Consider the following 22,255-nt stretch of genomic DNA (forward strand, 5'->3'; position numbering starts at 1 on the left):
AGGCTGGCCTCGCATTCATGGCGATCCTCCTGCCTCAGTCTCCCAAGTGTTGGGATAACAGGTTGCACTACCATGCCTGGCTTCTTGTTCGGTTTTCCCCTTTTCCATTCAAGGATCTTCCTAAGATTCTTCCTCATTGCTACACACACACTGAGGCCTTGCTCCTGGCTACGACACAGACCCACGCATGCCTCGGTCACACCATACTGGCTGATCTTCTCCTGAGTCTCTGCTGCTCACTAGTGTCTACTTAGGGGTTCATGTTCCTGCATCTCACTCCTCACCTAGACGGGGGCCAGCCCTGGGTCTGGGTGCCTGGTGAGAGGTGGGTTAAGGCAGGTGGGCGGCCTCTGGTCCGCTGAGCTGCTGTCTCAGGGCGGCTCCAGCCCTCACCAGAAATAGGCTGCAAATGGGACTGCAGAAGGGGAGGCTGCCAGGGAGGAAAGGAGGCTGGGCCCACGGTGGGGTTCAGGCTCCCTGGAGGGATGGGGATGAGATGAAGGGACGGTGGACTCAACGATGTGCCCCTGGTGACAGGTCTGGGGTGAGGCCAGTTGATTAGCATTGGACAAGTTGCCAAAGCCCTGGCCACCTCAGCTTCCTCCTCTAAGCGGCCATCGAGGTGTCCTGGTGCTGGTGGGGAGGAAGACCCGGGAGTGCATTCCCATGCAGCAGGGGCGCTGCCATTTCAGCACCAGCACCAGCACCAGCAGTCGGTTAGGCCTGAGATGGCAGCTCCTTTGCTTCAGGACCTCAAAGGCTCCATAAACTGCTCAAGGCTTGGAGAGAGCTGGAGACCCACTCCCAGGCACAGAGAGGGGACCACGATGGGCAGGGATTGGAGGCCTGGGGGCCTCTGCCTGGGAGATGGGGTTGGAAACTGCTGAGGGTGAGGCAGAGCCTGAGCCACCTCTTTCTGGACATCTTTCCAAAATCAGGCAAGAGATGAGCCTGGACTGAAAACTGAGGGCTCACTGGGGCAAGGTAGAGAAAGTCCCCAGGGTGCTGTCAGAGTCCAAGACAGAGCCCACCCTGGCAGTGCCAGACCTAGGTGGAAATCACCCTGGGCAGCCTGGATCTCGCTGGGGAGCTGGGGAGGGCAGGGTGTCCAGGGCAAGAGGAAGGACGTCCTGAGGGCTCAGCTCAGCTGGGGGACCCAGGTGGGGTTGGCACCAGGCTCCACCTACCTTCGTCATACTGTGTGCACCATCTCTTCCGTACTGTGCTACTCCGAGTGAGCCTGGATCGGTTTCTAAGTCCCCAGGCTGATGTCTTCCATGGGGCAGGCCAGCAGAGAGAGACCGGATGTGGCGGTGTGAATCCCATGCAGCCTAACTGCCAGGAGTGGCCATCTCCGAAATTCCCTGGAACAGTTCTGAGATGCCCAAAAGAGCCCTTCCACGTCCCTCTGCCCTTGGCAGCTCCTGCTACGAGGGCTCTGACAGGCAGGACCTGTGCCACAGGAACACGGCCATCCCTGCCCCAGCCCAGGTACCAAAGGCCTCCGTGCGTTCTGCGGGATTCTGCATGGCAGAGTGGGGCAGCCTCCAGCCCAGCACTGGCCCTTTGTGCCAGAGTCTCCAAAACCTTCCCCAGGCACCTGTGTCACGGTCTTTGGCTGTCACTGTTTCTCCCCTGCAGCTAAATGGAGTCCAGGGGTGCTGGGAGGGAACCAAAGCCATGCCCATACCTCCCCATTCCCCTGCCGGCCTCCCCCTGCCAGACAGCTCCCCTGTGCCCCCATTAAGCAAGACCCGCCCTGCGCACCCGGCCTCCACCAGGCCCACTGCGGTTGCCTTGATTCTCCAGCCTTGCCCAGCCTCTGCTGATGAAGCCAGAGCTACACTCCCCTGGTGATCCTGGCCACACTCAATGGCCTCAGGGGACCCACCTCAATCCCCCCAGCCTGGCCACGACTCACCTCTGTCCGTGCACAGTCCCGCTCTGACACCTAGGACCCCCTTTGGGATTTTTGGTGCTTTAGCATTATTACAGCTACCTGGGCAGCACAGATATTTCCAAGGTATTTGTAGATTTTACACAAAAACTTCTATAATTATGTAGACCTAGAATGGTGTATGTGATTTTTTAAAAAAAAGAAGGAACATTTTTAGGAAAGATCCCTTTCCAACGCCTCTCCTGTGTGTGAGCATGCGTGTGTTGCACATGTGTGTGAATGTGTGTGTGCTTGTGCCCAGGCCTCTGCACCCTAATTAAACAAGCTAAGTTACATAAGCTGATTCTAAGAAGCCTTTATTACAGTGTCTATTTCCAAAATGCGTTAGTATATAACCACCATTTGGATGAACACACAGACCATTTCCGGCCCAATTATCTTTTCTAACTTTTTTATTTTGAAAATGATTCGACTTAGAAAATCTTCAGGAATAGCACAAAGAACTCCCACATCCACCTCACTGCCTTTCCCCAGGAGCATTTAGCGTGAGGTGAGGTTATCATCCTTTCTCATACCACCGCTGTTGTTTTCCTGAATTCCTGACAGTAAGCTCCTGACCCTGCCCACTATTCCCAAACACTTCAATGTGTTTTTCCTAAACAATAAGAACTGTCTCCCACCTTATCACATTCAGCCATGAAAATGCTACTATCGAATCCTTAGGCTCCATTCCAATTTCTCCTACAGTCTTAATAGCAATATACAAACCAATGATTTCTGTATTTATGTAAAATATATAAGATTTCAACCCCGAATCATGTGGTGGCACATGGAGTTGTCACATCTAGTTAGTGGCTTTGAGCTGGATCATAGGTCCTTGTCTTTCCTTCCTCCCAACCTTGGAACTTTTGAAGAGAGCAGGCTAATACTTACGTAGAAGGCCTCCTGCTTTCATGTTTCCTAGTGTTTGCACATGACTGGCTGCAGGTCTTGCATTTTCTGCAGGAGTCCCCCAAAGTGAGGCAGCCTTCTGGCCCCCACCTCAGGAGATGCACAGGGCCTCTCTGCCTAACACTGTTTTTAATTTTGTTTTGTTTTTTCCAGTACCAGGGATCGAACTCAGGACCTTTCACTTGCAAGGCAGGTGCGGTGCCACTGAGCTAAATCCCTAGCCCTCTAACATTGATGAAGTTAACTTTGAGCCCATGCCTAAGGTGGCATCTGCTGGGTTTCCTCCTTCTACAGCCACTGTTGTTGTTTTTCCCTTTAATATTAGTAACTGGGATGCAGCTAGGATGTAGCTCAGAGGTAGAGTGCTTGCCTGGCATTGCAAGGCCCTCAGTTCAATTCTTAGCACACTGCAAAAGAAATTGAAATTCAAAAATAAAACTCATCTTGTGCGAAGATACTTTGAGACTATCTAAATAAACTGTTCCTCCTCAAACGCTTACCCTTCTGGTTTTCACGTCTATTGGTGATTCTTGTGTGAATCAATTATTACCATAAGGGTTGCCAAATAGTGCCTTCCATTTCTGTCATTCCTTTGACAGTTATCAATTGGCCTCTGACTGCTGGAAGAGCTTTCCCTTTCTGTTTATTTGTATCAGGATAGACTTAGGAATTCTTATTTAATTCAGGGGATGATAACTTTTATTATTCGTTTTGATGTTCAGATTGTGCTAGCTGCTCCTTTCAGCTGTCCTTGCCTTTGGCTCCTGTATCCTTTGACAGATCATCGCTATTTTTGGACACTTACTGACTTCTGGGCACACAAGGAGTTTCTGGCACCCATTGCCTTCACAGCCCTGGATTCCTCGAATCCACCATGGTTCGGTAGTGGAGAACCGTGTCTAGCAGCTGAGTTCTGAGCAGCAGAGACCCTGCTGCCGTCAGTATCCTGCTTCTGAGGACCCTCTGAGACACACAGGAAATACGTATGTGTGTGTGTGCGCACACGCACACGCACACACTGGGTTCACCTTCCCACCCGAACCCAATACCACAGAATCCCTCAGGCCCCTCCTTCCTGTGTCTGCACTATCTCCCTCTGCGGAGGACACCCGGGGTCCCCTTCTCTGTACCCCAGACAGTTTGCAGCAGGTGTGTACAAAGCAGCCTCCCCTTTCCCAGCCCGACCTCCTCCAGGGGACTCTAAGGCCCTGGCCACTTCAGTATCTCAGCCACACCCTCGACCCCACAGCGCTGCGTCCTAACCACGCCTCGGCTCCAGCTCCAGGAGCCGGCTGGCCCTGGCTGCTTCCAAGGGACACGGAAGGGTGGGAGACAGAGAAGGGAAGGGAGCAGGAGAGAAGGGAGGGGAGGAGCTGTCCCTTAAGGGGCCACCACCTGTCCTGGGTCCGTTCCATGGCGAAAGGGGAACCCCTGGGTCTGAAGCAGGCTATCACCCCACCCCAGCCCATCTCATTAAATGATGCTGACACCAATCGAGTGGCCTGAAGCCAGACCTGTGGGAGTCCCTGTCCGTGACGTGAGGCGCTGAGTGGTCTGCAGTTCCAGCTCCAACTGTTTTTGTTCTTGCCCTTCCTCCTTCACCCACCCCGTCCATCCCTTGCTGCACCTCCCTATTCAAGCACCAGAGTGGGCTTGGGGGACCCCAGCTTCTGCTCTTGCCCCACACTCAAATTAATGTCCACCTGATCATCATACACACACACACACACACACACACACACACACACACACGCACGCGTGCACCAGCTCTTGAATTCCTTCAGTGGCTGCAAAGTACTCTTGGAACTGAACCCGAGCTCTGCCAAGACAACCTCCCCTCCTGCCGGCCTCTACGGGGGCCCCAGTCCCCTCCCCGGGAGACAAGAGCCACAGCAGCCGCCCCATAGCTTTCTTCACAGCAGCGCCATGGTAGTCTCACCCTGGCTCAGGACCTGCTTACTGCCTTTCTCATCAGTCTTAAAATAAGTGCTTAGGGGCCTGGGATTTAGCTCAGTGGTTCCGCCGCCTGCCTCAAAAGCACAAGGACCAGAGTTCAATCCCTGGTACCAAAGAAACCTGAAAAGTGCTTGGTGAACTGAGGGTGGGAGCAGGGCACCGTATTTTTTAATTTTTCTCAATATTTCCAGTAACTATGTTTTTGTTGCTGTTGCTTTGTTTTTGTGGGCTTGTTTTGTTTTGCAGGACTGGGGATTGAGCCCAGGGAGCTCTGAGCTACATCTTCAGCCCGTTTTATTTTTCATTTTGTGACGCAGTCATGCTAAGTTGCCTTGCACTTGTAATCCTCCTGCCTCAGTCTTCCCACCAGTTGGGATTATAGGTCTGCACTCTTCATCTGGTTTACAAGTGCTTTTTCATTTAAAAGAAAAGCTGGTCAAACCTTCTGGAGTAGCTGGGGATGGGGGCACGGCTCCTACCCTGCTGCCCGCGCTGGCTTCCTTCCTGGTACCCAGACCAATTTCAGTTCTGCATTTAGAGACAGCAGACGGTGCCGTCATTAAAATCACCCTCTGGGAAATAGGCCAGTCCAGCTCCCTGGCCTTGCTGCCCTGTGTGCCTCCTCTGAGGGTGTCAGCGAGGCAGCCCAGCACTGTCCAGAGATGCAGCATCCCTTGGGGTGCAGTGCCCGACCTCCAGCAGTCTGGACACCAGCCGGCCTTGTTTTTAAGACCCCAGAGCCCTTCTCTCTTCCTGAACTTCCGGGGCTGTGGCTCGCCCTCTCCCTGGCTTTACACCTCTCCCCGCACTGAAGCTCCTGGGGGAAGCAGGCTCAGAAACTAACCGAGGCAGAAAGAGCTGTTGATGCCTAACTGGGCTCTGGGGGGCACTGTCTGCAGGGCCCTTGTAGAAATGATCTTCCTGAAAGCCATGCAATTTTCCATAGCCGGGAGATTTTAATGGGAGGCAGGAGAAGAGACAGGGGTTTTGTTTGACAGTCAGAACTAGCTCCTCCGTCCTTTTCTTCTGCGTGACTTTTGCTTCTGAACGGAACTTCATGTCCATTCTATTGATCCAGGAAACCCCAGAGGGTGTCTGCTCTGCCCAGGGCTGTCCCAAGTTAACAAGCTTGCTGTTGGAAATGCTGCTGTTTGTTTCTTCAATATGGAGCTGCTGTTATATGCCCCAGTCACCTGCAGAAAGAGAGAAGGAGCGGTGTGGTGACACATGCCTAAAATCCCTCTGCTCTGGAGGCTGAGACAAGAGGAGAGTTGAAAGTTCAAAGCCAGCCTGTGCGTACTGGCTACATAGTAAGCTCAAGGCCAGCCTGAATTACCCGGTGAGAATAGACAAAGAGGGAAGGAATTCACCACTGGCAAGTGGGACAGTCACCTCAGGGCAGAAATCCCCCCCCTCCCCGCCCCGTCCATGGGCTCACCCTGGGGAGCGTCAGTGACATTGTGGGAATCACATTAGCTGCACACAGCTAACACGGGCCCTCTGAGGCTCCTTCTCTATTTCAAGATGACTTGATAAATATTTTCAGGAAGGTCGTCACTGCAGAATGAGGAACCAAGTCTGGTGGCCTAGAGAGCTAGGAGTTCGGGCTGCCTCCACTCTGGAGGGAAGGGGTCTCCTGAACCCAGTGCAATGTTCCCCGAAGACACCCACTGCCCCCTGACCTTGATGTGGGAGGATCTTCTATTTGCCGCCCCCCACCCCAGCCCGGGATAGGCAGACACATAAACCTTGGTTCTTTCTAAGTCACCTGGCCTGTGGCGTTCAGTTACAGCAACAGCCAGACGCACCAGAAAAGGACCTGTGGCCCTCCTGCAGGGAGCCTTGCCCTGGAGCTGACTGGCAGGAAGCAGCTGTCCCCACGGGCAGAAGAAATGGGGCACTGACAATTTTCTTCTATTTGGGGGCTGGGGTTCAGGGCACAGTCTTACCACAGCTCAGGCTGATCCCAAACTCATCCCCAGCCTCCCGAGTGCTGGGGAGCCCAAGGGTACAGTGCTGGCACCTGCCGAGGGCCCTCTTGCCATGCCCTAATATGGTGCAGGGTGACGGGTGGCAGACAGAGCAAGGGGGCCCAGATCAGGTCTCACTTCCTCTTCTCAGGACCTCATTGAACCCTAATCATATCTCCAAATCCCGCTGATACAGCAATGTGGGGATTAAGTGTTCAATGCATGGAAGGGGGAGGAGACACAATGAACCCACAGCACCCACAAGACTGGAGGCTGGGGTGACAGTTTCCTCCCAGCAGTGGCCATTATTAGCTGGCCTCCCAGCCCACCCAGACAGGCCACTCCTCCATCCTTTTTGTTTGTTTGAGACAGAGTCTCACTATGCAGTTCAGACTGGCCTTGAACTTACTAGCTAGTCAAGGCTGAGCTTGAACTCAGAGCAATCCTCCTGCCTCAGCCTCCTGGGTACTCGAATTACAGGTATGCACTACCACACCGGGCTACTCTTTTATCCTTGAGGCTAAAACTTTTCTTCATTCTTTCTTCCTGGGAACCCGGACCCCCTACCAGGGCTCCCCAATCCCTGGCTCCTTGACCTCTTTGATCAGCCAGAACAAGCACTCTGCACCCTCCCCGCTCCACAGGGATTCCTGTTAGATTGTCTCGCCTCTGCTTGCTTAATACTCAGCGTAGTCATCAGTGGCCAGTTATTTCTTCTTTCACATTTCATGTCTCTGATACCAAACATATCTAAGATCAATAGTGCAGCACAGTTTAGGTTTGGCTTTTTAATGCCGCATACACATATGTATCTTAGCATCTGTGACCCTTAAATCCCCAAATCTCATGTGATCCTCCGACATCCTCTGGCTGAGAATCCCTTCCCGGTCTCCCACTTTTACTTTCTTTGTGTTTTCGTATCCCTTTTCCACGAGGCTAACGGCGTGTCACCATTAGCTGCAGTTCTTTGACAGGGCGATGTTTACCCATGACTGCTCTGACTCACTCAGTCAGGGTCATAGATGCTGCATCTTCTTGTCAAATTGTCTTTGTTATTCTGCTCTGGTTTGGTTTTGAACCTACCGAGGAGACTTCTTAGAAGGCTTCCGCTGTTTGTTGCTGTTGCTGATGCTCAGGTATTTCTAGTTTAACAGAGCTTGAAAGAAATTGTTTGGTGTGGGGCTTTATGAAAGCAAGGGAATTTATTGAAAAGTAAATAAACAAACCCTTTTGTTAAATGCTGCATGGATTCACTAAACAGCTTAAGCCACACGATGCACTACCACCCCCCCACACACACCCACATTCCCTTGCAGAGAGATTTCATGTGTGCATATGGGAACACAGCTACACCTGGACAGACAGAAAGACAGACAGAGCAACAAAAAAAATGAGACAAGGGGAGAGAGAGGGGCTGAGAGAGCCAGGCAGACAGCATGAAGCCTCAGTGCATGACAGAGGCACTGGTGTCCTCACTACAGTCTTGGATTTCACCACCCAGGAGCAAGGGCGAGGGGCAGACCTGAGTCCTCACCCTGGATGTGCATCTACCCCTCCCACCTGCAGCCCTGAGACCTTCAGGCCAGGGCACGACCCTCCCCCCAGGTCCCTGCCCCAAGCTGGCAACAACAGGGCCTTGATTTGGAGGCCAGTGGGGCAAGACCTGGCCTGCACATCCACCTGGGTGGACTTTCCAGCCCTAACCTGTGTGCTCACTGGCCATGTTTCCCTCAGGCTGTGGGTCTCATTGCCTTCAGCAGGAAAGCAGCTGGTGGCATCTCAGGAAACAGTGGAATCCTGATCCCCAAATCTAAAGTTGGATGTGAAAGTCTCAGGCACTTGGTGGCTGGGTACCTGGCAGGCCAGGGAAGCCCTGCCTGGAGAGGGAGCACTTGGAGTGCCCATTGGCTCACCTAGGGGCAGCTGTAGGTCGCTGTGGTCCAGCGGCTGGCCGGGGCGGGGCCTCTGAGAGGGCGGTACCTTGCTGGGGCGGGCATCTGTGGGGGCGTGGTCTCGTGGGCGGGGCTGGCTGCTCTGGGAAGATCTTCAGAGCTGGGGGATGGCCCCAAAGCCTTAGAAACAGCTGAGCAGAATGACTTCCGGCACCAACAGCAGAGACACAAGCCAGGAAAGATCGCTGTGCTGCCTTCCCCATTCTCTGAGATTTTAGAAAAACTGAATTACAATGTATTTTTTTTTTAAGTTGCCAGAATACATTGTTCCTGAGCTTAAAATCAACGATCTGGGCCCTAAGGTGTAGCTCGGTGGTAGAGCGCCTGCCTAGCATGTGCAGGGCCCTGGGCTCCATCCCCAGCACTGAAAGATAAACAAATAATAAATAAATGATCTTGGGGGTTGGGCATAGCTCCACGGTAAACCGTGTGCTTTGCCTGCACAAGGCTCTGGGCTCAATCCCCAATACCACAAAAATAAACACGAAGTGATTTTTTAAAATGATCTTTGTGGAGAAGAACACAAAAATAACTCTCCCCATCAAACACATACCACAGAGTCTAGAAAAATATTCGAAACCACTGAAAATGGGCTTCTCAGAGTTGTGGAAGTACAGGTGATTTCTTTTTTAAAAAATCTTTATTTTCTAATTTTACCATAAGGAAAAATGCACTATTTTGTATAGTGAAGGCTGAAAGAATAAACACTATCTTTGAAACCATCCTGCCGACTTATCTTGCAGAAGGCCCCTTGGGAGCTGCTGGCCACAGGGGTGTGGGCATGGAGCCCGAGGCTTTTTCTGGATCGCGGTCGGTCCTCGGCCTGGCTGGTCACACTGCAGGTGGCCCTCGTGGGCGGGTGACATTCTGGTCAGTTGACACGTGCTTTTGCTTGGGGCTCTGTCTGCAGGCCTCGGAAGGCGTCCCCGTCAGGTACTTCACTAAACTGGACCAGCTCATAGAATTCTACAAGAAGGAGAACATGGGGCTGGTGACCCACCTGCAGTACCCTGTGCCACTGGAGGAGGAGGACGCTGGCGACGACCCCGAGGAGGACACGGGTAGGAAGGGAATGGGGGTGGCAGGGGTCACCGGTGCCTTAGGGGTCCTCCATGCCCCAGTGCTTGCAGATTAGAGGGTTCTGGTATTAGAGGGAGTCCACATGGCCGGGTGGTGAAGGACAGGTTAGGAACATGGGCTCTGACAGGATGCAGACAGACGTGGGCTGGAATTCTTGCTCTCTTGCTAGTTAGCTGTGTTATCTTGGGTAAGTGACTTACCCTCTTTGAACTACAAGCTTCTCTTTAGAAACAGTAGAGTCGGCACCATATCTGCCTCTCAGGATGTCACAGGGATCCAGTGAGCCGATGAATGCAGTGCCCAGAGCCTCATACATAGTAGACAATAAGTGCAGTGCCCACCCTCGTCACCATTATAGTTTCACCATGGGGACAATGGAGGAATAGAGCCTTGCACTTGGAGGGAAGGCCGAGAAAGGTGTTTCTTTGTCATCATTAAAAGGGAGGGACATAGATACAACTCCTAAAAATGTGTTGAAAAGAAAGCCCAGCATGGCGATACACACCTGTAACCCCAGCCCTCTGGGAAGCTAAGGCAGAAGGATTGCAAGTTCAAGCCCAGCATGGGCAACTTAGCAGGACCCTATACCAAAATTTAAAAATGAGTAAATAAAAGGCTGGGGAGAAAGCTCACTGTGAAGGCCTTGGGTTTGATCTCCAGTACTAAAAATTAAGACCCTAAAGTGTGTGTGACTCAGGCCCGCCCTTTGCACAGCGTGGGGAGGTTGGGCATGGAAGTGCGTCCCAGAGAGAAAGTTGCAGAAAGAAAGCTCAACTGCAGGGGCGCCTTCCTCTCCTCTCAGAGGTTCAGCTCTTCCACTGGCTGGGGCTCTTCCAGCAGGCGGCCCAGGGGAGATGAGAGGGGAACGCTAAGCTCCCTGGCTGGTCTCCCACTCTGTTGGGCCCTGGTGGCCCGTCCCTGGTGACTGCTGCCAGTCCCCCGCAGGGCTCTCTTTATCCCCTCCAGTGGGCTGGCTTGTGGGTCACCAGACCCCTCCTCTACCCCTCCTGGACATCCCCTTTTCATGGCTTCATGACTCCTCAAGGAACGACTGACGGCTGCCTCCCCAATAACCAGGCCAAGCTCCAAGGGGCTAGAAGGGCACCCAGGCAGGGCACATCCTTCTGCCCTCTCTGGGCAGTGGAAGAGGAGCCCTCAGGGGCTGGGAAGGTCCAGCAGCGTAGGCAGAGCTGAGATGTTGGTGTGTGAATCCATAGTCACCTGTCAGGGTGGGGCCCTGCTGTGCAGCAGCCTTGGCCCAGACCTTGGCCTTGACCTTGAGGAGCTGTCCTGCAGCAGTGCCTTCCACACATCACCATCCTAGGTGCCTTGGGCCCCCGCCCCAGCTTGCTGTGCCGGTCTCGGGAGTTGACTGAGACAGATCCGACCCACACACTTCCCGTAACGGCTGGAGACAGAAAGAGCCCCAGTCCTGTGACCACCAGCTTCACTTCCTCAAAGAGGTCCAGGCAACCAGACACCGACTCAGGTCTTCTTGAGGGGCTACCCGGTCCCCAGGGCTTGAAACTCCCTTGTGTCTGTGTCCCTAAGCCAGAGCGGGAGAGGAAGTGAAATGTGTGTCCACTAAAAAGAGAAAGTCGCCAGGCGGTCCTCCGGCTGTGGGTTATGGTGGCCAGTAGGTGTGAGAAAGGCGTAGGCAGGGAGTGGCCTTTGCCTGTCTGTGGTACATGCAGGAAAGAAATTCCAATGGAGGTGGGCAAGGGTCCCATCTGTCAGGTCAGGTTCAGTTTGTTTAACATTTCTGTTGTCTGAATAAGCGAACTCCCCTTGCTTTTTTTTTTTTTTTTTTTTAGTCAGGGTCTGGCTATGTATTCCAGGCTGGCACTGAACTTGCTGTGTAGCCCAGACTGACTCTGAATTTGTGGTGATTCTCCTGCCTCAGCCTCCTGGGTGCTGGGATTACAGGTGTCCCTACGCCTCCCACCTGCCCTCACTTTTAAATATTTGTCTCTGAGGCTCTGCAGGAAGAGAGGAGGGCAGAGGCTGGAGAGGTGCAGAGACGGATTGGGTGCTGAGGGTGATTGGCCAGGTCTTGGCCTCCCGCCCCAGCCTCCTTCTTGGGCTGTGGCCCCAGAAAGCCAGGCCAGGCTCAGTCTGCCCAAGGCCTGCCACCCTGCAGGCCACCCTGCCCTGTGCCCATCAGGGCCACCAGATCCCAGCAGAGCCCCACAGTGGCCCCAGGTGCAAGGATCCAGGTCTGTACCCAGGAGCTTCCTGCCAATCCGAGTCTGGGAGGAAGTGGGGCCCTGGGAAGGCACAGTGGGAGCAGCCAGGGACCTGTGGCAGACTGTGAGGGGGCGGGTGACGTCCAGAGCGCCTCGCCAATGGCTCCCTGTTGCTCTTCTGTTAGAAAGTGTCACATCTCCACCCGAGCTGCCACCCAGAAATATCCCTTTCTCTGCTGGGCCCTGTGAGACCAAGGAGCTTCCGGTGCCAGCCGAGAACCTCCGTGCCCCCGAGGCCAGCCGGCCCAGCCTCTCTGAGACACTCTTCCAGCGGCTGCAGACCATGGACACCAGCGGGTGAGTCCCCACCTGGCGGGCACCCTCCGAGGCCAGGCACACCTGGGCCCATGCTCCAGAAGCAGGTGGCCTTCAGCCCGAGGAATGGCGACTGTCCCTGCAAGCTACATCTGTGTTCATTTCCAAACATTTCATTAATTGTGTGGTTGAAAACCATCTTGTTTCTAACCTATATAATCTGGCCCTCAAGTTGTTTTTGTTCTTTGTCTATTTTCCTGTCAGTCTCAGTGGTTTTCTTATCAAGTTGTATGATTTTCTTATACATAGTGCAATTGAAAATATGGTGAATGTGTAGGGTTGCTTTTTAAAAAAATTACTACAGTATCTTTAAGGCAGAAAACTCCATGTACCCTATGGGAAAGTCTCTTTGGTTGGAAGAATGATAAAAACATTTTTTAAGAAAAAATTTTATGAAAAAATATAAATTTGTTATAGTGAAAGACACATTGCCATTAGTTCCCTTCAAAATACTCTCCCTCACTTCAAACAAACTTATCCCATTGTACTTGCTACTTTCTGGAGCAGCTCTGGAAGTCCTCTTTCATGAAGGTCTTTAGTTTTGTTGTCTTGGCTGCCTCGATGTCTTGAATTGATTCAATGTCTTGAATCGATTAAAAATGTTGACCTTTCATGGGCATTTTGACTTTGGGGAAGAGCCAGAAGTCATATGGTGCCCGATCCTGTGAATCAACTGATGAGGACACACTGTAATGTTTTTAGTTGACAGAAACTGCCATAAACATGTGGAATCAGTTCAGGACATGGAAGCAGTCACAAAAAGACACATTCAGAAATCACTTCAGAAAGTGGCAAGAATGATGGAATGAGTGTGTTTGAAGTGAGGGGAGGGGCTCGCTTTGGCAGCACATATACTGAAGTGAGGGGGAGGATTTTGAGGGAGATTTGTGGCAATGTGTCTTTTACTGTAATGCATTTTTTTTTGTTGTTTTTTTTTTTTTGGAACCAGGAATCAAACTCAGGACCTTACGCTTTTGAGGCAGGCAGAGGAATCACTGAGCTAAATCCCCAGCCCACTGTAATACTTTTTTTTTTTTTGGTACCTAGGATCAAACTCGGGTCCTTGTGCTTGCAAGGAGGCAGCGGAACCACTGAGCTAAATCCCTGGCCCATATGTAATACATTTTTAAATTTAAACTTTCACCATATATTTTGACCACACCTCGTATATTAACCCTTTGGCCATCTTCTTTATGGGGAAAAAAATCTAGCTCCTAGCTCCTTGCTTACTTTTCACGTCTGAGAATGTTTTCATAAGATTTAAATGCTTCTAAAGTATAGCAGTTATTCCTTTTATGAACACAAAATCTCTTTTGTGCTTAGAAGGCCGCTGTCATTCACCTGGACACCTGCAGTCACCAGGTGCCAGTCACCCGAGTCCCCACACAGTCAGACACACAGGAACCCTGCCTCTCACAGGCCCCACCCAGAAAGGTCCTAGGAGGGCACCGTGAAGTCTCCACAGGGCGAAGTGACAATAATGGCACGGGCTGTTGGAAGTGCTGCATGAGGTGCTGGCCCCCTCGGGCTGGTGACCAGGGCATGGCACCATCCGGGGTGTGAGTGTGATGGGAGCCAAGGGGTCACGATGGCCAAAAGGAGATAAGTTGCTGCGCCACGGGTTGGGGACCCACAGCCTCGAATTCCCCAGCCCCTCCTTGTGTGTGCTCAGTTCCTAGCAGGGCAGGCGCTGCGTGGCTACTCATCCACAGCTGACTCTGGGCCTTGTGGGGAGGGCTTGAGGTGAGGGATTCCCCTGTGCCTGCTGGAGGATCTCCCTCATCCTGTGGCCCAGGCAGGAGTCAGGGGGAGGAGCAGAGATGTCCCCTCTCCCTCCTGCCCACCCAAAGGAAAGCCAGGTGGGTAGGGGAGCCCTGGACTTATCCAGGTGGGTCTGCTTCCTGGAGCTGGGAGAGGAGGGAACTGGGGACCGAGGACCCTGAAGGGAATGGAAAGGGCCCACCTTTCTTGTCTCCAGCCCAGCAAATGCAACCCTGTCATAGGGACTTCAGATTGCTTTTTCATCTGCTTGGTTAAGCTTCCCTCACCAAATCCATGATGTCCCCTTTTGTGTGAGCCCAGCAGTACTGTTCATAAAGACCCTCCCAAGGCTGCCAGGGTGAGGGGACTCATGTCTCAGCTGCCTGCCTCCTATGCTTGCTCCTGGATGCCCCACTTCCACCAGGCGACAGGTGGCTGTTCAGGTGTCCCCTTCACAAGGGATGTGTGTGAGGTGAATGAATAAGTCAGTACACCATCACTTCTGTACATTAATGGCTACATTTTTTTCTTTGGTTCTCTGTGAGAAAAGATTTCCCCACTCCCGCAAAAGAAAATCTTTTTTTGTTGATTTGTTTCCAGAAGAAAATCTTAATGGCAGGACTGGTGCTGCTTTTCCAACCTGAAAGACCAATTGGAGATTTCCAGGGCTGTCCTCCTATCTGACAAAACACAAAGGAAGCCTCTGGTGGCTGAGACACCTGGCGGTTTCGTTCCCACCCATGTGCTCCTTTGGCTTGGTGCTGTTTATCCAAGACCCGAATAGCCAGTGCCTTGCACCAGTTGGCACAGTGCCACGTCATGCCGTTATTGTGCATCTTCACGACCACTGCTGGGCGGGGTGTGGCTCAGTGGATGTCCACCTTGCTGTCAGCACTCAGGGTCCGGAGGACCTGAGCTTCTCACGATTGGTGTTCTAGACTTAATCAGCTTAGCTTATCAAGTTGGTTTTTACATGGAGGATGAACTGCTTTAGAGTCTTCTTTTTTTTTTGGTACCGGGGATCGAACTTGGGTCCTTGAGCTTGAGCAGCAGGCGGCAAAACCACTGAGCTAAATCCCCTGCCCTAGATTCTTCTTAATCATGTGACAATCCGTGCAGTCACTTGTTCAAGTTGGTTAGATCTCATTGGTTAGGTCACAGTTCATAGGTTAATTATTACAAGGCTTCTGAGCAAAATTCGCCTTCTCCATTAGAGTCTGTATTTTCACATCAAGCTTTCTCTGCAACAAACATTTTAACAAATGTCAGTTGCTATAGCCAGGACTCACGGTCTCAAGGTAATAGTCATGAGAACTGTTCAGACATCGTTACTAATACTTGTTAGTTTATGCAGTGCTGGGGACTAAACGCATGCCCTTCCACGTGGTAAGCAATGTTCTATCATAAGCTGCACCTCAGCCCTTGATACATATTTTATTTTAGAGACAGGGTCTTGCTCTATAGTCCAAGCTGGCCTTGAACTCACTATGTAGCTCAGGCTGGCCTCAAATTTAGGCTTGTGGTGAGTGATCCTCCTGTTTCAGCCTCCTGAGTGCTGGGATTACAGGTGTGTGCCACCATGCCCAGTGATAACTATTTTAATAATGTACAATGATATTTGTGCTTTTTAGGAAACTGACAGAAACTGGATTTTTATCATGTCCAGACCCAGAATAAATGCAGGTCACAGTTGGATATTAGGGTAACTGGTGTGTACACATTTGCTAACTCTTCCCTTCCATCTCCACGGTCATGGCTAATCCCACTCTTTCCCATCTGCAGAGAAACAGGCTTTCATTCTTCACCCTGCATAAAGACCCTTGCAGTCTCTATTTCAGTGTGATTATGTATCAAAGCCGGAACACAGATCTCTAAGGTTTGTCGTAACTTATCCCCCAGGTAGTTAACATACATGAGCCTCAGTTTCCTCATTTGTGAACTAGCAGTAACTATCACAATATCTTCTTTCTAAAATCGACTTGTGGATTAAAGAAGAAAATAAGCATTAAGTGTCTGGTATGTTACACTCTGGGATATTTGCTATCATGGGAACAAGACTCAAAAGTGACCCAGAATAAAATATGCCAGGAAACTGGACATGGTGACACATGCCTGTAATTCCAGCACTCTAGGAGGCTGAGACAGGAGGATCACAAGTTCAAGCCCAGCCTGGGCAATTTAGCAAGACTCTATCTCAAAATTTAAAAAGGACTGAGAACATAGCTCATTATGAAGGCCTTGGACTCAATCCCTGGTACCACAAAAGTAAATAAATAAATAAACAAACAAAGTCTTGGGAGATGCAGTGTAGCAGTCTGATTCAGTGACAGTCCCCAGCAGGGGACCAAAGGCTCTGCCTTTGGCTGCAGATCCTGCCTATCTTCCCATTTACTTTGCAGATCTGAGGGGCTGGGCCAGATGGGGGTGAGCCACTGGATGGCACCTGGCCTGTTGGGCACCTGGGCGGCCACTACCCCCTGCTAGTCACACAAACTTCCCCATAGAGCTGGGGTGACCCCAAACTCCTCAGTGCAGTCCCCAGGATACATTTCACAGCCTTCTCCTCTCCCTTTTAAATAATAACCATCTCCCTAGCCCCAGCAGCAGCACCCAAAGGTGCTTGTCCTGAGAGAGGCCCCCGCTCCTGCGGACCCCTTTGTAGCCCAAAGTGATTCTGTCCCTGCCATGAGACCAAGGGACCTTCCTGCGGCTGAGCAGGTGCCCTCTTGAAAGACGGCATCACAGGATCTTCCAGCTGTCCTTGTGCTTGTGTGACCGCTGGTGGCCCAAGGGGATAGATGAAGTAGGCTTTTATTCCTGTTCTCTTTGCAGGCTTCCAGAGGAGCACCTGAAAGCCATCCAGGAGTACTTGAGCTCCCAGCTGGCCCTGGACTCTGACTTCGTGAAGACGGGCTCCAGCAGCCTCCCTCACCTGAAGAAGCTAACCTCACAGCTCTGCAAGGAGCTCCATGGGTAACGGGGCCAGGAGGGCAAGGACAAAGGGGAAGAGGGCATGGCCATTAGCCGAGGGTGTAGTGGCGCACAACTGTAATCCCCAGGAGGCTAAGGCAGGAGGACCAAGAATTTGAGGGCAGCCTGGGCAACTTAGCAATTTAGCCAGACCCTGCCTTAAAATAAAACATAAAAGGGGGCTGGGGATGTGGCTCAGTGAGAAGGCCCTGGGTTCAATCCCCAGTACTGCAAAAAAAACAGAGAGAGAGAGGAAGAGAGAGGAAGAGAGAGAGCAGTCATCAGAGTGAAGCTCTGTGCGTGCGTGTGTGTGTGTGTGTGTGTGTGTGTGTGTGTTGGGAATGGAACCCATGACCTGGCGCATGCTAGGCACAAACTCTATGCTAAACTCCACCCCCCTACCTGTTTTGTTTGGAAACTAAAGTTAATCCCAGTTGCTCAGGGAAGGGAGGAGAGGCGGAAGCACAGTGTGGCCCTTTCCTATCAGCCCAGGACCTGGCCCTTTAGACTTTTGCTGCTGCTCTGCTTTTCGGCAGAAGCCACATGCATCAAGCCCATAAGAGCACCTAGAGGAAACAGTCTACTTTCTACATGGGTGGGGTTGGCCCAAGGCTTCCAGAGACAGCAGTTTTTTCAAGTAAGCTAATTCACCAAAACTTCAGTTTTCCAATCTGAATTCATTGAACAGCCAGTCGCAAAAATTCTCACTTTTTTCCCCAAGAGTCTTTTGAGTTTACATTTTTTTCATTGCATTAACCTTAAAATGAACTTCAGGGTTAAATACAGTTTGTTAGAAGTGCAAAAGTAAGGCTGATACATTAAATGCCTAAAGCATGCAGGGAAAAATAACATTCCAAAGCCTCTGAAAGAAATCACAAAGAGCCAGAACAAACCCATCGCAGATGAAAGGTCAGCATTTTGGCTGGAAAAACAGCATTTCCTATGGCAAGGATCTTCAGCCTGTGCAGTTTTGCATGGTTTTGATTTCTCTGGTGTGGGGATAGTGCTTAGCTTCGTTAATATGCAGAAAAGAATCTTTCACCATCAGTAATCAAATTCAGCTTTCCTCTCGAAAGCTCTTAAAAGCACAGTCAGTACATTTGATAAATTTGACAAGTAATTTCTGTGACAAATTGAGCAGTCATCAAATTGGCCAGACGGGCTTAATTTGAATGAATTGGCTTTCAACTAAGGGCACTTTATAGCCAGTTGGACCCAGAACCATCATTTTTATGGGTTTCCTTGGTAGAATTTGTTCTGTTTGATGCTAATGATCATTTATCACCAGGGGAAGAACACATACAAATGATACTTTCCTTTGAAAAAAAGACAACACATCATTTCATGATGACTGATTACAGCAAGCTTCTTATTTCTAATTTAATGACATCCTGGTGTTCATGGTGCCCTCGCTGAGGCCGAGACATGCTGTAAGTCTTTCTGCTACACTTCTGCCAGACACTTCCACACATTGGCAGCTTTTCTCAGATACCTTGTTGTTACCTGGCATCTGGGTCACCTCATCGCTATGGTGACCATATCCCCCCCCCAACTTGCCTACTTTCCTGGTCCACTCTGTCGGAGTGAAAAGCTCCCTCAGCTTCTCGCTGTTCCCTGTTTCTATTTACTGAACAGCTAACTTCAACAGTGTTCGAACTGCTTTGATTAGGACAGGTGTGTTCATTCATTTATTCGCTCATGTTTAATAAACATGTAATGGGGGCCTCGCCTGAGCCCTGTTGTGGGTGTTGTGATACAGCCAAATTAGTGAATTCCCAGTACTCAAGAGACTGAGGCAGGAGGATCACTATGAGTTAGTTGGAGGTGAGTTCAAGTGAGCCAGCCTGGGCTGCATAGTGAAACCCTATCTAAAAAACAAAAAACCGGGCCAGGGATTTAGCTCAGTGGTGCCACTGCCTGCCTTGTAAGCGCAAGGTCCCGAGTTCAATCCCCAGTACTATAAATAAAATAAAGGATAAAGGAAGTGGGATGTAGTGGTGCTTGCCTGTAATCTCAGCACTCTGGGAGGCTGAGGCAGGAGGATCACAAATTCATTGCTTGGGCAACTCAGCAACTTTAAAGAGATGTTGTCAAAACAAAACAACAACAACTGACAAAATCAGAAATACAGGGGAAAACAGCATTCTTCATAGAAAACCCTAAAGATTCAATTTGTGTGCATTTGTGTTCTTTGCATGACAAGTCAAAAAGGGAGAGCAATGGAGGGAGTCCTATTCGCTCTTAAAACATGTCCTGAAGTAGTGCTTTAGAAAATGTTGTGGCCTGGAATTCCTTTATGAAATGATAACTCAAACAGAGTCGGACTGTCCGCAGAGGGACCAGGCAGCTCTGGGAAAGGAAGTGGGACCTAGGACCTTGCAGCCCCACCACTTGCCTCTCCCAGCAACAGGGCCCACAGCCTCCCCAGCCTCACCTCCCTCCAGCCGGGGTCCCTGAAGGAGTCCCAAGGAGGGCCCTCCCTCCTTCCTTCCCTCCCAGTGCTGGGATCTAACCCAGGGCCTGGTGCTTGCTGGCCAGCACTGTACCACAGAGCTGTACCCCAGCCCTGAGATACCTTTCCGGAGCCCATAAGGGTAGCAGCATCCTTGAAACTACAGGTTACAAATACTCAAGGGTGGCACGGCCTAGGACAGGTGGGCTTGCTTGTAGCTGAATGAACGAAGCAGAGCTCATAAAATGGACTAACCCAAGAGAACTCTGGGAAAGGGCTTATTACGGGATACAGAGGAAAATAAACTCAGCTCTATACATATTACAAAATATCTAAGCCAGGTGTGGGGGCACAGGCCTGTAATGCCATTGTGCAGGAAGGAGCCTGAGGCAGGAGGGTCACTGCAAGCTCAAGGACAGCCTGGGCTACACAGCGAGACCCTGTCTCAACAACAACAACAACAACAAAGCAATAACAACCAAAGAAAAATCTAAATGGGTTAAGAAATTAAACATATGCAACAACACACAAAACACCCATATATACATATATAACCCAATCTTAAAAAGTTAGAAAGAATCTCAAGTGAGAAAATAATTGTTTCTTAGATATACTGGTGACAAATTTCTAACTATAGTTAACAAAAACAAATTACCAAGGGGAAGATGAAAACTAAGAGAATAAAAATCATAAATCACTTCATAATAAAATTCATCTCATCTGGGATAAAAATAACACTATAATGCAGGGGAAAAAAGTAAAGCGCCCAGGTTAAATAAAAAGCAAAGAAAAATGTAAAATGTGTAGCAACATACAAAAATGCTAACAAAATTCCCAACTGAAAATTGGCAAAGGTGATGAACAGTTTATACAAAGAGAAATACAGTAAAAGTCAATTAGAAATCAAAAGGCATCAGAGATTAAAGATATCTAAATCCGCGTGCATGTGTGTGTGTGTGTGTGTGTGTGTCTGTGTGTGTGTGTGTAGAGGGTGCTGGGGACCAATCCAGGGCTTCCACATGTTATAGTCATCAATATTTTTCTCTCAGTTTTATTAGTGTGTGTTCGTGATACTTGGTAATATATTCAGGGTGGGGAAGTAGATTCTTTTTACTTCCTCTTTCCCTCCCCTCCTTCCTGGCTCCCCTATCCCCACCACCCCATCCTTTCAAAGAAAAACTCTTTGGTTTCTTATATAGTCATTAATATTGAAGAGCAGTATTATGCACATTTAAAAAGTGAAAATAGAAAAACAGAGATGCAGGCAAGATACAGCAACAGCAGGTCTGAAAAGAGCAGGTGGCCAGCCAGGCGTGGCAGCACACCCCTGCAATCCCAGCACCCTCGAGGCTGAGGCAGGAGGATTGCCTTGAATTTGAAGCCAACCTGGCCTGGTTAGTGAGTTCAAGGCCAGGCTGAACTACATAGCAAGTGGCCTGGTGGTCGGTGGTTGGCACTATGGCTCAAGGGTTTATCTTTGGTTTTCCTATCATTGAGAATAAGGAAGGAAGGAAGAGCTACAGGAACCGAGCTGTGAGGAGCCTTTATTTATAATAGCAAACATCTCAATGTAACCCAGGATCTAACAGTCAATTCTGGCCCGCCTGCTCCACACACAGTTGAAACTATTAGAATGCTAAACATGCACAAACCCAACTAGGTTTTGATGAAATAATAAGGGTGAAATAGAACTCAAAACTGTCTATCCTGCTGAAGACGAGGTGAGAACAATAGAGATGAGAAGGGAAAAAAGACTCCATAAAGCCCTGGTGTCCTCGAGGAGGGGAAATCCCGGAAATCCCGGTGGCCTCCCCTAGGCCTCTAGGCTGGCGGGGGATTTGCATAGGAATCCGCCCCCGCCCCGCACTCGGAAGCCCTGCCATCTAAAATGCAGATTCCAGTCCCAATCAGGTTATTTGCATTTCTAACCAGGGCTGTGTGTGATTCCTATAAACATGAAAGGCCTGGAGCCATGGACTCCTAAATGATTTCTAGAGTTTTGTGACTCTAGATTTGCATTTTCTGCCCTCTCTAGTGCCTGAGCTGTAGCCCAAGTAAACGCGGCCCCACGCGTCGGGGCCCGGCTGGCTGCGGACGGGAAGGGTGGCAGGGTCCCGGGTGGGCCGGGGCTGGGGCCCCTTGATCTTTGCCCGGGCTTGTCCCCCGAGTGACCTCCACTCCACCCCAGCCTGCTCCGGGCCTCGGTTCTCGGTTCTCGGTTCTCGTCCGTCCACTAACCCTTGCTCTCTCCTCGTCCTGGCCCAGGGAGGTCGTGCGCACGCTCCCGTCCTTGGAGTCCCTGCAGAGATTGTTTGACCAGCAGCTCTCCCCGGGCCTCCGCCCGCGCGCTCAGGTAAGGGGACTCGGGTTCCAAAGCAGCGACCCCTAAACCAAGGAGGGAAGGCTTAGTGGTGTCCCCGGGCTCAAAAGGAAGAAGGGGGCCCTGACCACCCCATGTCTGGGGAGCAACTCCGGGCGCTGAGTGGGGGTGGGAACCCCAGCGTCCTGCCCTCTCCCCAAAGGCATCTCCACCACCACCTCCACCGGGTTTTGGGGTGGGGAGAAAGGTTCCACGTTATACAGCCATCAGCCAGACTGCTTATTTACTGCGGGACAGTGATGGAAGCAAGGCCTGTTGCTACTGATTTTTCTAATCAGCAACTGAAAGGAAAGAAAAATAAGAGGTACCCAAGGTTTTTTTTTAT

The 22,255-nt window shown here is 50.7% G+C and overlaps 1 protein-coding gene across 4 annotated transcripts in view; it reads left to right on the top strand.

Annotated features, from left to right (window-relative positions):
* Inpp5d (inositol polyphosphate-5-phosphatase D) overlaps positions 1-22,255 on the top strand; it is an 89,077-nt gene that overhangs the window by 27,131 nt on the left and 39,691 nt on the right. For 3 of the 4 annotated variants that reach the window (XM_087209426.1, XM_004868084.4, XM_004868086.4), the window contains exons 3-6: positions 9,637-9,787; positions 12,178-12,349; positions 16,961-17,101; positions 21,816-21,903. In XM_087209426.1, the coding sequence (XP_087065552.1) occupies positions 9,637-9,787; positions 12,178-12,349; positions 16,961-17,101; positions 21,816-21,903 (552 nt within the window). Of the gene's footprint in view, positions 1-7,155; positions 7,255-9,636; positions 9,788-12,177; positions 12,350-16,960; positions 17,102-21,815; positions 21,904-22,255 lie in introns of those variants that run through there. The other variant, XM_087209425.1, reaches the window with a different exon arrangement.

Source organism: Heterocephalus glaber, unplaced genomic scaffold (genome assembly GCF_053883595.1).
Source record: "Heterocephalus glaber isolate CG9 unplaced genomic scaffold, H.glaber_assembly_v1.0 deba00001004, whole genome shotgun sequence".
In the NCBI taxonomy this organism is placed as follows: Eukaryota; Metazoa; Chordata; class Mammalia; order Rodentia; family Bathyergidae; genus Heterocephalus; species Heterocephalus glaber.